Source organism: Panthera tigris, chromosome E1 (genome assembly GCF_018350195.1).
Source record: "Panthera tigris isolate Pti1 chromosome E1, P.tigris_Pti1_mat1.1, whole genome shotgun sequence".
NCBI classification, from domain to species: Eukaryota; Metazoa; Chordata; class Mammalia; order Carnivora; family Felidae; genus Panthera; species Panthera tigris.
The window spans coordinates 14,902,797-14,916,630 of record NC_056673.1 but is presented as its reverse complement, the minus strand read 5'-3'; the positions used below and the strand labels follow the sequence as shown (position 1 = coordinate 14,916,630).

At 52.8% G+C, this 13,834-nt stretch overlaps 1 protein-coding gene across 2 annotated transcripts; it reads left to right on the top strand.

The window, feature by feature from the left end:
- The first annotated feature begins 282 nt into the window (after positions 1–282).
- On the top strand, positions 283–7,047 carry SERPINF2 (serpin family F member 2). Of its 2 annotated transcripts, XM_007076117.3 has the most exons (10): positions 283–405; positions 615–684; positions 857–895; positions 1,015–1,077; positions 1,374–1,575; positions 2,066–2,209; positions 2,324–2,527; positions 3,013–3,155; positions 5,052–5,256; positions 5,922–7,047. In XM_007076117.3, the coding sequence occupies exons 1-10, from the start codon at positions 389–391 to the stop codon at positions 6,332–6,334; spliced, it is 1,500 nt and encodes a 499-aa protein (XP_007076179.2). In that variant the 5' UTR covers positions 283–388; the 3' UTR covers positions 6,335–7,047. The 2 variants fall into 2 exon arrangements, with proteins under 2 accessions (XP_007076179.2, XP_015390323.2); XM_015534837.2 differs by lacking the exon at positions 283–405 and having other exon boundaries at positions 430–684.
- Positions 7,048–13,834: the final 6,787 nt, after the last annotated feature.

Genomic DNA, 13,834 nt, shown 5'->3' with positions numbered 1-13,834 from the left:
GGGCCACTGGACAGCAGGTTGGATAGGAGCTCTGGGAAAGGGGCCCCAGTATGGAGGAGGCTTCGGGGCAGGCTTCCCAGAAGAGGGGCCCTGGGCTAGGCCGACAGCAGCCATGTGACTGAGTGCCAGGCATTGTAATCAGGACTCACAAAGACGGTCTTATTTTGGTCCTCACAATAAACAGTGGGAGGAGGTAGGGACTTCTGCTACCATTTGACAAGAAAAGGCAAAGCCCAGAGGGGTAAGGGAGATCTATCTCGGGTCCTCTGAGAAGAGGCAGGATGTGGATTCTAAACCAGGGCTGACTCACAACATGGGGCCTTGAAGAATGAGGACTGCTCTTGTTTCGATATTTCCCCTATAAACCTGAACATTTTCAGTGCACGAAATGGGAAAAACCGGAAAGTAAGAAGGGGTTAAAAGCAATTAGGGGGAGCTCCCCACCCCTGAGAGATGGAAACCAGGGCGAGTGTGTTTTCGGGTGGGTGTGCAGGCGCTTGCTGGGTTGACCCTCAGCGTAGAGGCTCAGGAGTTGCCAGGCCAGGCAACGTGTGGGTGGGATCCCGCGCGGGAACGTGGGCGAGCTGGGGACGCAGGCTCCCTGTCCCGCACAGGAACATGGCGCTGCTGCTCCGGGGGCTCCTGCTGCTCGGCTTGTCCTGCCTGCAAGGCCCCTGCCTGGTGGTGAGCCTGGGCCTCGGTCAGGGTGGGGCGGGGAGGCAGGGGGGGCCACGCCGGGGGTCGGGTGTGTGTGTGTGTGTGGGGGGGGTCTGGGCGGGAAGAGGAGGGGGCTGAGTCGAGGGAGGCTTTGGCTCTGAGGGCGTTCCCTCTCCTCTCCTCATCCCTTTCTCGACAGTTCTCCGCGGCGAGTGCCATGGAGCCCTTGGACCAGCAGGTACTGGGGAGTGAGGGGCGAGAGGGGGAGGAAGGCCTTGAGGGGCCTCACCTGTGGCTCTTGCAGGGTGGGGGACGTGTGGGAAGGGTCCCGCTCCATTCGCTTCCTCCCTTCTTCAGCTAATGAGCGGGCCGGCCCAGGAGAAGCTGCCCCCGCTTATCCTCCTCAAGTTGGGCAACCAGGTACAACCAGGTGGGGCTGGGGGAAGAGTGGGCGGGGTCCGAGGGAGGAGGGCCAATCAGCAGGGGCGAGGGACCCGGGGGCGTGGTCATGAGGCTGAGACCTAAAGGGAGAGGGTGGGAGGGAGGGACGAAAGGAAAGGACGGGGTCCCCAGAAGGCTATTGCCCACGTGACTCTCCCTCTCTTGTCAGGACTGGGACGAAGCCCTGCTGTTCCCAGGCACAGGGCTTATGAAAGGGATCTTGCAACACAGAGCAGACCCCTTGGCCCTACTGACCCTCTGATCTGTCCCTGTAGGAGCCCAGTGGCCATTTTGCCCTGAAGAAGGCCCCAAGAGACTGCAAGGGAGCCCCAACCCCGGAGGAGACCCGCAAGTTGGCCCAGGCCATGATGGCCTTCACCACAGATCTGTTCTCCCTGGTGGCCCAAAGGGGCACCAGCCCCAACCTCATCCTGTCGCCTCTGAGTGTGGCCCTGGCATTGTCTCACCTGGCACTAGGTACTGTGACCTTTCCAGGCCAGCAGAGCTGGGAGGCCAGTAGGAACTCCATACTCCAGAGTTTACTAGTGGGTGCTTCTTCCATCAGGGTCACTTGGATGTTTGGTAAAAATGCAGATTCCTTGGCACACCTCCAGTCTCTGTGAATCAGATTCCCAGGGATTGGGCCTAAGGATATGCTTCTGGTGATTTTTATGCAAGGGTTTGAGAGCTACGATGTCTTCACTGGACTGGATGCTCTCATGGTGGGAAACTGAGGTTCAGAGAGGGAAAACAACTTGGATGAGGTGAGGTCACCCAGACCGCCAGCAGCAGAGATGAAAGTAAAACTTAGGGAGTACTGTCATTCAGACCAGTTTAGTGGATATGGGAGGAGAATGTGATGCCGTGGGCGTGCTCACCATGGGGGTTTAACAGGGGCTAGAGTGGGCAGCAAGCAGGGCGGGAAAGAACCCCGGCCCTGGGCCACAGCTGATGTGGTCCTCTCCAGGGGCTCAGAACCAAACGCTGCAGAAGTTACTACAGGTGCTGCACGCAGACTCAGGGCCCTGCCTCCCCCACCTGCTGAGCCACCTTTGCCAGGACCTGGGCCCTGGGGCATTCCGACTGGCTGCTAGAATGTACCTGCAGAAAGGTAGGTGCTGGTGGTTTGGAGCTCCCTAGGTAGTGCCCTGGGCTGAACGGGGTTGATGGAGATGGGCTTGGCCTAGGTTAGGGTTAGGAACAGCTTGTGGCCCCTCCTGTGTAGGATTTCCCATCAAAGAAGACTTCCTGGAACAATCAGAACAGCTCTTTGGCGCAAAGCCCGTGAGCCTGACAGGAAGGAAGAGGGATGATCTGGTGAACATCAACCAATGGGTGAAGGAGGCCACAGAGGGGAAGATTGAGGATTTCCTTTCAGAGCTGCCAGATGACACAGTGTTGCTTCTCCTCAATGCCATCCACTTCCAGGGTGCGTTTGTCCTCTCCTCGGGTCCCCCACCCCTCAGCTGGTACCCCTGCCCTGTAGGCTGAGCTGGGCTGCGAAACCTTTGTCCTCAGGGTTTTTCTCCTCAGGGCTGGGCCAGGAGGCAGGGAGATCTCTGGGTTGTGGCTTGGGGGAGGGTGGGAAACAGGTGATGGTTTGCCAAAGAGGGGGCCAGGAACTGGATAGGGCTGTTGTGCCCTCGCAGGAAACTGAGTCTGAAAGGATCGGCCAGGTGGGGGTGGGGGGGCAGGTGGGACGCTCCTGGGAGCATGGCAGGGCATGGGAAGAATGCAAGTCCAGATTTCCAAAATGCTACAGGGAAGACACCTTAGATCAGCTGGGTATGCACTGGCACAGTGTCCCTTGGGGGTTTGACTCTACCTTTTGTCCCTTGAACGGGTTCTGGGTGGAATAGGGAAGAGGCTGGTGGTGTCCCAGTCTATGTGGCCCCTGCCCTCTGCTGGATATAGGTTTCTGGAGGAGCAAGTTCGACCCGAGCCTCACCCAGAGAGACAGTTTCCACCTGAATGAGGAGTTCACGGTGCCAGTGGACATGATGCAAGCCCGCACGTATCCCCTGCGCTGGTTCCTGCTGGAGCAGCCTGAGATACAGGTCACCTTTGATCACCCACCCAGGCTGGGCCTGACTGCTGGGAGGCGGGGAAAGGAGGGGGCGGGGCTGTGGAGCAGGCACAGGGGTAGAGGGAGCTGTGGCCCATCTTCCTTGCAGTCCTGTCGCTGAGACAGGCGGCTCTGGAAGGTCTCACTGTGCCCCGACCCAGTGGGGACTGAGGTTCCAGTCTCTTCGAAGTTCATTAATTTGGCAAAAGTATGTGGGGGCATGTGCTGCATGCCAGATCCTGTTCTAGGCTCCGGGAGCACAAGGGGGATCTGGTCCCCGCTCTCGGGAGGGAAGACACAGAGTACACGAACAAACATAGTTTCAGAGAGTGGTGAGTGCTGCGAAGGAAAAAAAAAAAGTGATTGATCGGTGGCTGGGGAAGATATTTTAGATACAGTGGTCAGGGAGCGTTCTTTGAGGAGGGACCTTGGGTCGAAACCCAGGTGATCTTTGGTGATAAGGGTTTATTACAAAGGCCCATGGGTTGTTGGGCAGCACAGGGGCCACTCAACAGCTGTAGAGCCACTCGGCCTCAGCATCCCCAAGCCTGGGCGATGTGACCTGGCTGTCACAGTGCTCCTTAAGAGAAAGGAGGGTCTGGTTGGAATGGATTTGTCAGTATCCTGCTGGAACATTCTGATCGCATGGAGTGCAATGCCAAGCTGTCTCAGGTGAGGCCTCCCTTGCTTCTGGCCCAAATGTGGTCCTCTTGGCTTGAGCGTGGATCCCAGGGCCCGTGAGCTGTGGCAGAGACGGCAGTGTTGGTTAGTTTCACAAGACGGCCCGGCACAGACCTCAGCTGCTTCTGTTAGCCCTCCTGAGAGGGGCTGTGGGCCTGTGGTTGAGGCGGACCCTTGGAGCAGCGTCCCGCTTCTCCCTTCCACCCTGACAGGTAGACCGTCTTGTTCACCTCCCCACCTGTGCCCTTTGTGCTGTTCCTGCTCTCTAGGCTGTGTCCTGCCCCTCCTCCTTTACCCTCTGCCTCTGTTCCTGGCCCTCGGGCCTCCTCTTCCTCATGCACTCTGCAGGTAGGCCCTGGGCAGCCAGAGGTGGGGCTGCCCCCGCCCCCCCACCAGGGCTCCTGCTCCCTGGCTGCTCTGCCTGGAGCCTGAGGGGGTCACAGCTGCCAGGGGCCATCGAGCCCAGTGCTTTCCACACTTGCGTAGCTGCAGAAACCCCACTGACATGAAATCTTACCTCAAACCACATACACACCCGGGCAGTCACTGTTGAAGGTTGGGGGGTGGGGAGGGAACCACCCTTTGCGGTGGCTCCTCTACAGAACCCAGGGTGGTTTGGACATGAACAACGCAGGCCATTGTACACATGGAGAAACTGAGAGGCCGACACGGGGGCCTTTCTCAACCCAAGTCACTGGTAGCAGGTGAAGAGAGAGAAAGTCACCATTTATTGAGCACTGCCTGTGTGCTGATACTCTGTTAGAAGCTTTAAATGTTTATTTATGTTTGAGGAAGAGAGTGCTAGCAGGGGAGGGGCAGAGACAGAGGGGGACAGGGATCCGAAGTGGGCTCTGCGCGGACAGCAGAGAGCCCGATGCGGGGCTTGAACTCACAAACCGTGAGATCATGACCTGAGCCCAAGTCGGACGCCTAACTGATTGAGCCACCCAAGTGCCCCTCTGCTAGAAGCTTTAAAAGGCTCTCTCTCTCTCCTCTCTGTGTGTGTCACACATCACCCTGCAATGTGGGCAGGTAGTATTATTCCACTTCACAAGTGAGGAAATGGAGGCTCAGGGAGGCCGAACACAACCTGAGAAGAATAGCCTGGAACCCCTGGTCCATCTGTCTCAGCAGCATGTGCTGGCCCAGACCCCATCGGGTCTGGGCGCTTACTGGTCCTCACGTTGTCGCCTTTCCTTTTCCGTAGGTGGCTCATTTCCCCTTTAAGAACAACATGAGCTTTGTGGTCATTATGCCGACCCACTTTGAGTGGAACGTGTCCCAGGTGCTGGCCAACCTGAGCTGGGACATCCTGCACCAGCCCTTACTGCGAGAGAAACCCACCAAGGTCCAGCTGCCTAAGCTGCATCTGAAATACCAGCTGGACCTGGTGGCCACCCTCAGCCAGCTGGGTAAGGAGGCTGGGCATGGGACAGCTCCCCCAGGTCAGGCTAGGGCATGGGACAGCCCCCCTTAAGTCAGGCTAGGGCATGGGACAGCCAGAGTGGGTGAGGAGGAACCCCCACCCCCACCCCAAGCTGGCAGTGGGGCACCCTAGCTTTGGGTCCCAGCCTTTTCTGGGGCTTCGGGAGGCAAGAGCATTTCCTAAGAGCCCCTGGACCATCTGTCCTGGGGTGGGCTGGGGTGGCCCAGGGAATGAGGACCTGTTCCATCCAAGACTGAGCATTGCAGAGAATCCCCGCTAGAGAGCCTGGGTGGCATGTGAGCCTTTCTGGCTGTCCTGCAAGGGGCACTGTACTAGGCACTGGGAGCCCACCGTGTACCAAGAGCTCCGTCAGATGGAGTGGACAGATAAGGAATCAGGTACTTACAATTCAGTATGAGTGAAAAGAGGGAGGGGCTTCTCTCCAGTTCACTGGATTTGGGGGCAGGGGATCAGGGAGGGCTTCCTGGAGGAAGGGACTTTTAAGCTGATACTTGGAGGTTAAATAAGAGTTAACCGGGGACCTGTGGGTTGGAGGTGTTCCCTGGCCAGGATGACAGACACCCTCCGGGGTGCCCAGGCGGCCTGGGGGGCAGCAGGCAGCTCTGAGCAGCAATCCCCTGCCCTGGGCAGGCCTGCAGGAACTGTTCCAGGCCCCAGACCTACGCGGGATCTCTGACCAGAGGCTGGTGGTGTCCAGCGTGCAGCATCAGTCCACTCTGGAGCTCAGCGAGGCTGGCGTGGAGGCGGCCGCGGCAACCGGCACTGCCATGTCCCGCATGTCTCTCTCCTCCTTCATCGTGAACCGCCCCTTTGTCTTCTTCATCCTCGAGGACACAACAAGCATGCCCCTCTTCGTGGGCAGCGTGAGGAACCCCAACCCCAGCGCGCAGTGGGAGCGCAAGGAACAGCAGGATTCCCCGGACGACAGGGACTCCTTCCTGAACCAGAAAGCCTTCCCCCGTGGAGACAAGCCCTTTGGCCCTGACTTGAAACTTGCGCCCCCCTCAGAGGAGGATTACCCCCAGCCTAATAGCCCCAAGTGAGAGGCCAGCTGCCAGCATCCTGAGTCCCTGCCTGGACCAACTTCTCAACTCCTGAGACTCTTTCCAAACAGCTTCGTGGATTAGGGCAGGGGTCTGGGTGGGCGGTCTGGGAGCGGAGAGGAGTTGTTTTCTCCCCGCTCCTCTCCTCTCTCGGGGAGTTTGGGGTGGGTGGGGCCAGGATGTGGGCGGGCGCCAGGGAATCATGGGCCTGGATCCCACATCATTTCTTCCAAAGCGGCTAGGAGGCTGTCCCTGTTTGGGGCTTGGGCAGAGGGGCAGGTAGAGAGATCCACTTTTGTCAGGAAGGGAGAGAGGTTATTCCCTAAGTTGGCGGTGGCACTTCCACATTTGTTTACCAGAGGGGGGGTGGGGACAGGAGGGAATGGATGCCTTGGCTGGGGAGAGAACTGACAGACCCTGGGGGTGGAGCCTTGTCCCACTGTGTGTGGGTGGGAGTTGAGCCTTCCAGTCCCTGCTTCGCTCTTAACCTCCCCAAGGCCCTCAGCCCTCCGCCCACCCTGATGTTGTGTCACCTCAGTCCCCCCACCGCTCCTTGGACATACCCACATTGCCAGGACTCTCCTTCCCTCCGCTCCCTCCTCTACCCAGGTGTCTCAGGGGCTGCAGTGGGAGAGGAGGGGGATAGTTCCCTAAGGCTCTTTTGTAAAGTTTTTGTAATGATTTTTATGCCACGCGAATAAAGAATGAATGGCCCTGGCTGCTTTGCTGTCACTATTCTGGGCGTGAGTGGGAGCAGGAGGGCGGAGGAAGGTGGGAGGAGGCCACAGGCTGCACTGAGCACCCGGCTGGTGCCTGAGGGCAGGCAGCCCTCTCTGCCACGTTTGTCCTCTGACCACTCGCCCGCCCTTCTCCGCGCAGTCCCCTCTGACCTCGCCAGCCGTCTCCAGGGCCGCCTCCACGCCAGCCTGGCTCTGCTCTCAGCCTCTTCCCCTCTAGGGACCTCCAGCAGCTGGCAACAAGGGCGGCTCAGAAATAGCGCCGGCCTCCCAGTTTGGGAGAACTGGCAATTAGGGAGCTTCTGGAGTTTCTAATTACATGCGGGTCCTTCTGCCAGGAGCAGGCGCCCGCCAGCCGGGGGGCAGGCTGCAGGAAGCGCTGGCTCCAGCTGGAGGCTGTCAGCGCCCCAGATCTGGGGGGAGTGATTGGGCGCACCGCGGCACCGGCACCCGGCTGGGGGCAGCGCGGGTGTCCACGTGGGTGGGCCCTTGTCTGTGAGCCCAGGGTGTCTGTGCAGTGGCCGCCTGCAACCCTGAAGAACACTGGTTAAGAGCAAGTGCCTGGGGTAGACTCTTGCTTCTAACAAACCGGCAGTGTGGGGAGACAGGTAGTAAATAAAACAAGTGAAATAGATGGTGTGTCAGAGGCTGACAAGGGCTATGGGGAGAAAGGAAGCAGGGAAGGCCTCCCCTATAGGTGGTGTGGGAGCAGAGACTGGAAGCAGGGGAGGGCAGGCACCATGGAAATCTTGGGGAGGAGCTTCCCCGGCAGAGGAGGAGCAAGGGCAGAAGTGGGAGCATGCTCAGAAGGTTCAGGATGAGCAGGAGATCCATAAGGCTGGGGCGGGGTGGGGGTGGGGAGGGGTCAGAGGGGAACTGGAGACCGATGGCGTTAAGGCTTTAAGGTCGATGGCGTTAAGGCTTTAAGGTCGCTGTAGAGAGTGTTGTTTTTATCTTTGGAGTAAGAAGTAATTGGAAAGTTAAATCAGCAGTCTACCAACTTAATTTCACCTTCTAAATCCTTCTCTGCTCTCTCCTCCTCTCCATTCTGGCTTTAGCCACGGTTTGGATCTGGTCATCACTCCCACGGGTCACCTGCCCTCACCTCCTAGGTTCTCCCTGCTGCTGGTCTGACTGTATCCCCCTACACGTCCTTGTCAGAGCCTGTGTGTCCAGCAGTGAGTCAAGCTCTGGGGAGACAGCAGTGAGCCAGCAGACAAGATCCCTACCCACCGGAGCCTAAATCCGGTGGTGGAGTGATCTAGACAATAAACAAGTGAAAATCTGGTGTTGAAATATGGTATGCAAAGTGCACAAGTCTCAACTGTACATGAGCTTAATGAATTTTCTCATGAACCCAATACCCCTGTGCAACCAGCACCTGCATCAAGAAATGGTACTCACTCTCCTGACATCCAGGAACAGATTCGTCTTTCCTGGTTTTGAACTTCATATGAAGGAATTATAGGGTCTGCTCTGTTGGGTCTAGCTTCTTTTGTTCAACCTTCTGTTTGTGACATTCGTCTGTGTTGTTGTGGATGGCAATAATCCACTCACTGTGGAAGGCTTTTAAGTGAGGGGTGCCGTGGTCTGATGTTGAGTTCTAGAAAGCTCTCTTTGCCTGCTGTGGGGAGAACGGAATGTAGAGGGACAAGCGTGGGTTAGCAGGCAAGAGACACAGGGGGTGCGGGTATTTTGCAGATAGATGCTGTAGATTCTGTGGATAGATTGTATGGGACATGATGGAAAGGAAAGGCTCAATGATGGTGGGGTTCATAGTTCAGATTCCTGGATTTCTGTTTTGAGAAAATGGGTTTCACGGAGATGGGAATCAGAGTAAGGGACAGATTTTAGCATAGATCGGAGGTTTCTCCCTTTCCTTCTTTCCTTCCTTCCTTCTTTCTTTCTTTCCTTTTTTTTTTTTTAATTTATTTTTAAGTAATCTCTACACCTGACGTGTGGCTTGAACCCACAACCCCGCAATCAAGAGTTGCACACTCCACCGACTGAGCCAGCCAGGCGCCCGACTGGAGATTTCTAGTTTGAACATGTTGGGACTGAACTACCACATTAATGTAGACTAACATCGTCTACCGGGGACAGTTCAGGTTATGTCTGTGGTTCTACTTTTGTTCTGAGGAGTGTTTGGATGGTAAATTATATGTTCATCCTACCTACTCGGCATCCAAGTGGATTTGTCAAATAGGCTATTGGGTATCTTGGTCAGGAATACACACTTGGAAGTATCTGGGAGCATACAGATGCATTGAAAGTCACGGAACTAGGGGAAATCACCTAAGAGGAGATGTCGATGGTGAGGAAAAGGGGTCCCTGGATCGAGCCAGCTAAGGAGACAGAAAAGATGCAGTGTGTGAGGCAGGGGTGGCAGGGGGTTGGTGGGGAGTGGAGTGGCAAATGGGGGTGTGTGGAGAGGCAGAGTTTCAAGAAGGAGGAACCATCTGCTCTGCTGCCTGTTGTCAAGGGAAGAGACGTCACTTTGGTGGTCAACATGAAGGTCACCCGTGAACTTGGCTACAGCTGTTTTGAAAGAGAGGTGGGCACAGAAGCAAGTTTGAAACTGAGGAGGGAATGGAGTGGGGCACCTCTCACGGTAATCGGAGGAGAGAGAAATCTTTCTTCGTGAGTTATCATGAAATCATTGGGACAGACAAAAGGTGTAATGAATTGCATAATGCCATTAAAATATTCTCAATATAGCGACAGCTTTACAAGTCCTTCCACGATCCCTCCTCTACTCCCATAACTGTCATCCTGAATTTGGTTTCTATTATTTTCATGTATTTCTTTTACTGTGATCACACGAATTTTTTTTTATCCTTGGGCAGTATATAGTGTGTGTTTTTAAGCCTTATGTAACTGTGTCGTGCAGTTTGCATGTTTCTGCAACTTGTATCACTTCACCCTCTGAGACAGGTCTGTGTTGATACAAATGACTTCCCTTCACTTTCTCAGGGCTGGAAGACTTTTCCATCTCTAGTCTCCTGTTGATGGACATGCATCTAGTTTTTTTTTTTTTTTTTTTTAATTTTTTTCTTTAACGTTTATTTATTTTTGAGAGACAGAGACAGAGCACAAGCAGGGGAAGGGCAGAGAGAGAGGGAGACACAGAATCCGAAGCAGGCTCCAGGCTCTGAGCTGTCAGCACAGAGCTGGTTCGGGGCTGGAACCCATGAACCTTGAGATCATGATCTGAGCCACCTAGGCATCCCATTAGTTTGTTTCTTTTTGTCACTATAAATAGTCCTGCTATAACATTCTTGACCATACATACTTCCTTGTGCACACATGTGGAATCTTGCCAACTTGCATGTTTAGGATTGGAATTGCTGAGTTGCAGATTGGGTCTCCCCATCTTTAACTGCCAGGGCTGCCCCCTATGGTTATGCACAGCTTTGCCATTTGTTGCCACATTGTTCTTAGAAGTGGTTGTATCAATTTACATTCTCACATTCTCAGCTGCAGGGCATTAAGAGATCCTGGTTGTCCACATCCTCACCAACACTGGGTCTTGTCAGATGTTTAAATTTTGCTGATCTGGGGGCGCCTGGGTGGCTCAGTCGGTTAAGCGGCCGACTTCGGCTCAGGTCACGATCTCGCGGTCCGTGAGTTCGAGCCCCGCGTCGGGCTCTGTGCTGACAGCTCGGAGCCTGGAGCCTGTTTCAGATTCTGTGTCTCCCTCTCTCTGACCCTCCCCTGTTCATGCTCTGTCTCTCCCTGTCTCAAAAATAAATAAATATATAAATAAATCGTTAAAAAAAATAAATTTTGCTGATCTGATGATGAGTGTGAAACACACTCATCAAATTACGGTTTCAATTTGCATTCCCCTGATTACTGGTGAGAATAAACCATCTTTTTCATCAGTTTAGTGGCCACTTTGGATTCTCCCGTGAATTACTTGGGTCTATGGTTCTGTTGAGTTTTTAATTTTTTGTATTAATATGTAGCTGTCTCTATATTACCGTTAGTAATCTTTTGGGCTTTTTTTTTTTTTTTTTTTGGTTTTTTGTCAGTTACCTGTGTAACAATTATGTTCTCCCAGTGTGAGCCTTTTGTTTTCATTTTGTTTTATGGTATCTTCTCATGTTTTCAGTTTTAGTGTTAAATTTACCAATCTTTTATAATTTGTTCTTCTTTTGGTGTCTTGTTTAAAAAAAAATCCTTTCTACCCAGAGATCACAAAGAGATCCATTCATACCTTTCCCTTTTTTTTTTTTTTAAAGTTTATTTATTTATTTTGAGAGAGAGAGAGAGAGAAAGACAGTGCACGAGCAGGGGAGGGTCAGAGAGAGAGGGAGAGAGAGAGAATCCCAAGTAGGTTCCACACTGTCAGTACAGAGCCTGATGCAGGGCTCAAACTCACAAACCATAAGATCATGACCTGAGCCGAAGTCGGACACTTAACAAGACAAGCCACCCAGGCGACCCTGTATTTGCTTTTGAAAGCATTAAAAGTATGTCTGAAAGGATACATAGGAAAGAGATTAACAGAGGTTTCCAGGGAGTGGAATGAGGTGACTGGAGATCAGATCACTGTGTACCTTTTGTTGCTTTTGGGTTTTGAAACTTGTGAAAAAAATGCTAATTTTTCTTTAATGTTTACTTATTTTTGACAAAGAGAGCATGAGCAGGGGAGGGGCAGAGAGAGAAGGAAACAGAAGATCTGAAACTGGCTCTGTGTTGGCATCAGAGAGCCTGATGCAGGGCTCGAACACATGAACCGTGAGATCATGACATGAGCTGAAGTCAGACACTTAACCAACTAATGCCTATTCTTAATTAAAAAAATTTTTTTAAATGTTTATTTATTTTTGAGAGTGGCAGGGGTGGGGGGGAGCAGAGAGAGAGGGAGACACAGAATCTGGAGCAGGCTCCAGGCGCTGAGTTGTGAGCACAGGGCCCGATGCAGCGCTCGAACTCACAGACCCGTGAAATCATGACCTGAGCCGAAGTCGAATGCTCAATTGACTGAGCCACCCAGGTGCCCCCTATTCTTAAATAATTTAAATAAAAAATCATTAAGAAAGTTTCTTCAGGGGCGCCTGGGTGGCTCAGTCAGTGGAGTGTCCGACTCCAGCTCAGGTCATGATCTCGTGGTCCGTGAGTTCGAGCCCTGCGTCGGGCTCTGTGCTGACAGCTCAGAGCCTGGAGCCTGCTTCAGATTCTGTGTCCCCCCTCTCTCTCTGCCCCTCCCCTGCTCATGCTCTCTCTCTGTCAAAAATAAAATAAATATTAAAAAAATTTTTTTTAAAAAAAGAAAGTTTCTTCAAAAACAGAAATTGTTTTTCACATTTAATCCCTAATGTAGCTAGAGCTACTTTTTGTGAATGGTGTGAGATAGGGATCCAGTTTTAACTTGTCCACATGGATACTTGCACCCTTCCTGCGTTTCCATGCTTAGCTCCTTCTTATTCACCCTTTAAGACAGCTTAGATTCATATATTCCAACCACATTGCCACAATACCCTTCAGAACAGTGCTGTCCGATAGAAATACAATGCAAACTACATACGTAATTTAAGATTTTATAGTAGCCACATTAAAAAAGAAATTGGTGAAATTAATTTTAGTAATATATTGCATTTAACCCAATACATATAATCAGTGTAAAAACTACTGAGATACTTTACAGTATTTTTTTTCATACGAAATATCCACAATCTGCTGTGTATATTACACTTATAGGATATCAGACTAGCCACATTTCAAGTGCTCTGTGGCCACATGGTTAGTGACTATTGTACTGGACGGCGGGGTTGTAGAGCCTGCTATCACAGAATGTGCCACGTTATGGTGGAATAATCTGTTCTCGTACCAGCCTCTTACTATTAGCCAGTAAGTTTCTGGAGTGTGGCACTGAGCCTTATTCATCTATATCCTTCTCCTCCTCTGCATACCTAGCCAGCGACTTGCATAGAGGTACTCAACTTTTTTTGTTGAAAGGCTTGAACTCTGACTGTTGAGAGAGTTTTCTTACATAAAGCTGAACCCATTGGAAAGTTCTACCCAGGGGCTCTAGTTCTGCTCCCTGGAGCCTCACAGGAGGTGATGGTGTTTTCTGGAATTTTCTCTTCCTCCAGCTAAATATTCCAGGGCGTTCCCTGTTCCTTCCCTGATCTCTTCTCTGGAATTTTCTCTTCCTCCAGCTAAATATTCCAGGCGTTCCCCGTTCCTTCCCTGATCTCTTCTCCGGATGACCACTGGGCTCTCAGCCAGCACTCATACCTGCCTGGAAAGCGTTTTGTTACGTTATTTCCCATGTCAGTATTTTAGGTTCACAACCACATTGCAAGGTCCTAAACATCCCAGCTGAGCAGGGCCCAGGTGTTCCCCCATCTAGAGGACCTGTATTGTGCCTAGCAGGTGCCCAGCACACTCTTGGCCTCCCCTCAGGACTAACGGTTCTAGCACAGCCCAGTTCTTCCTCTGGTCAGATATTTCCCCCACTGCCCTTTCGGATCTTTAGAAATCACAGAATTCCAGGGCTGAAAAAGCAGAGACATCCCAGTTCCATTTCTCCATTTTTCAGCCAAGGCAAGGCAGGAGCTGGGAGAGTTGTCTTGCCCCAAATCGCAGCTAGTGCCAGAGCCAAGGACCAGGAAAAACCTAGAGTCCTAGCACTGGGCAGGGTTGTTTTTTTTTTTTTTTTTTTCCCCTCTCTGCTCCAGCCTGCCTCCCGGGCCTCCTCCTGCAAGTCTCTTCCTTCCTCAGGCGTGTCTCCCACCCGAGTTGGCCAGGGTGC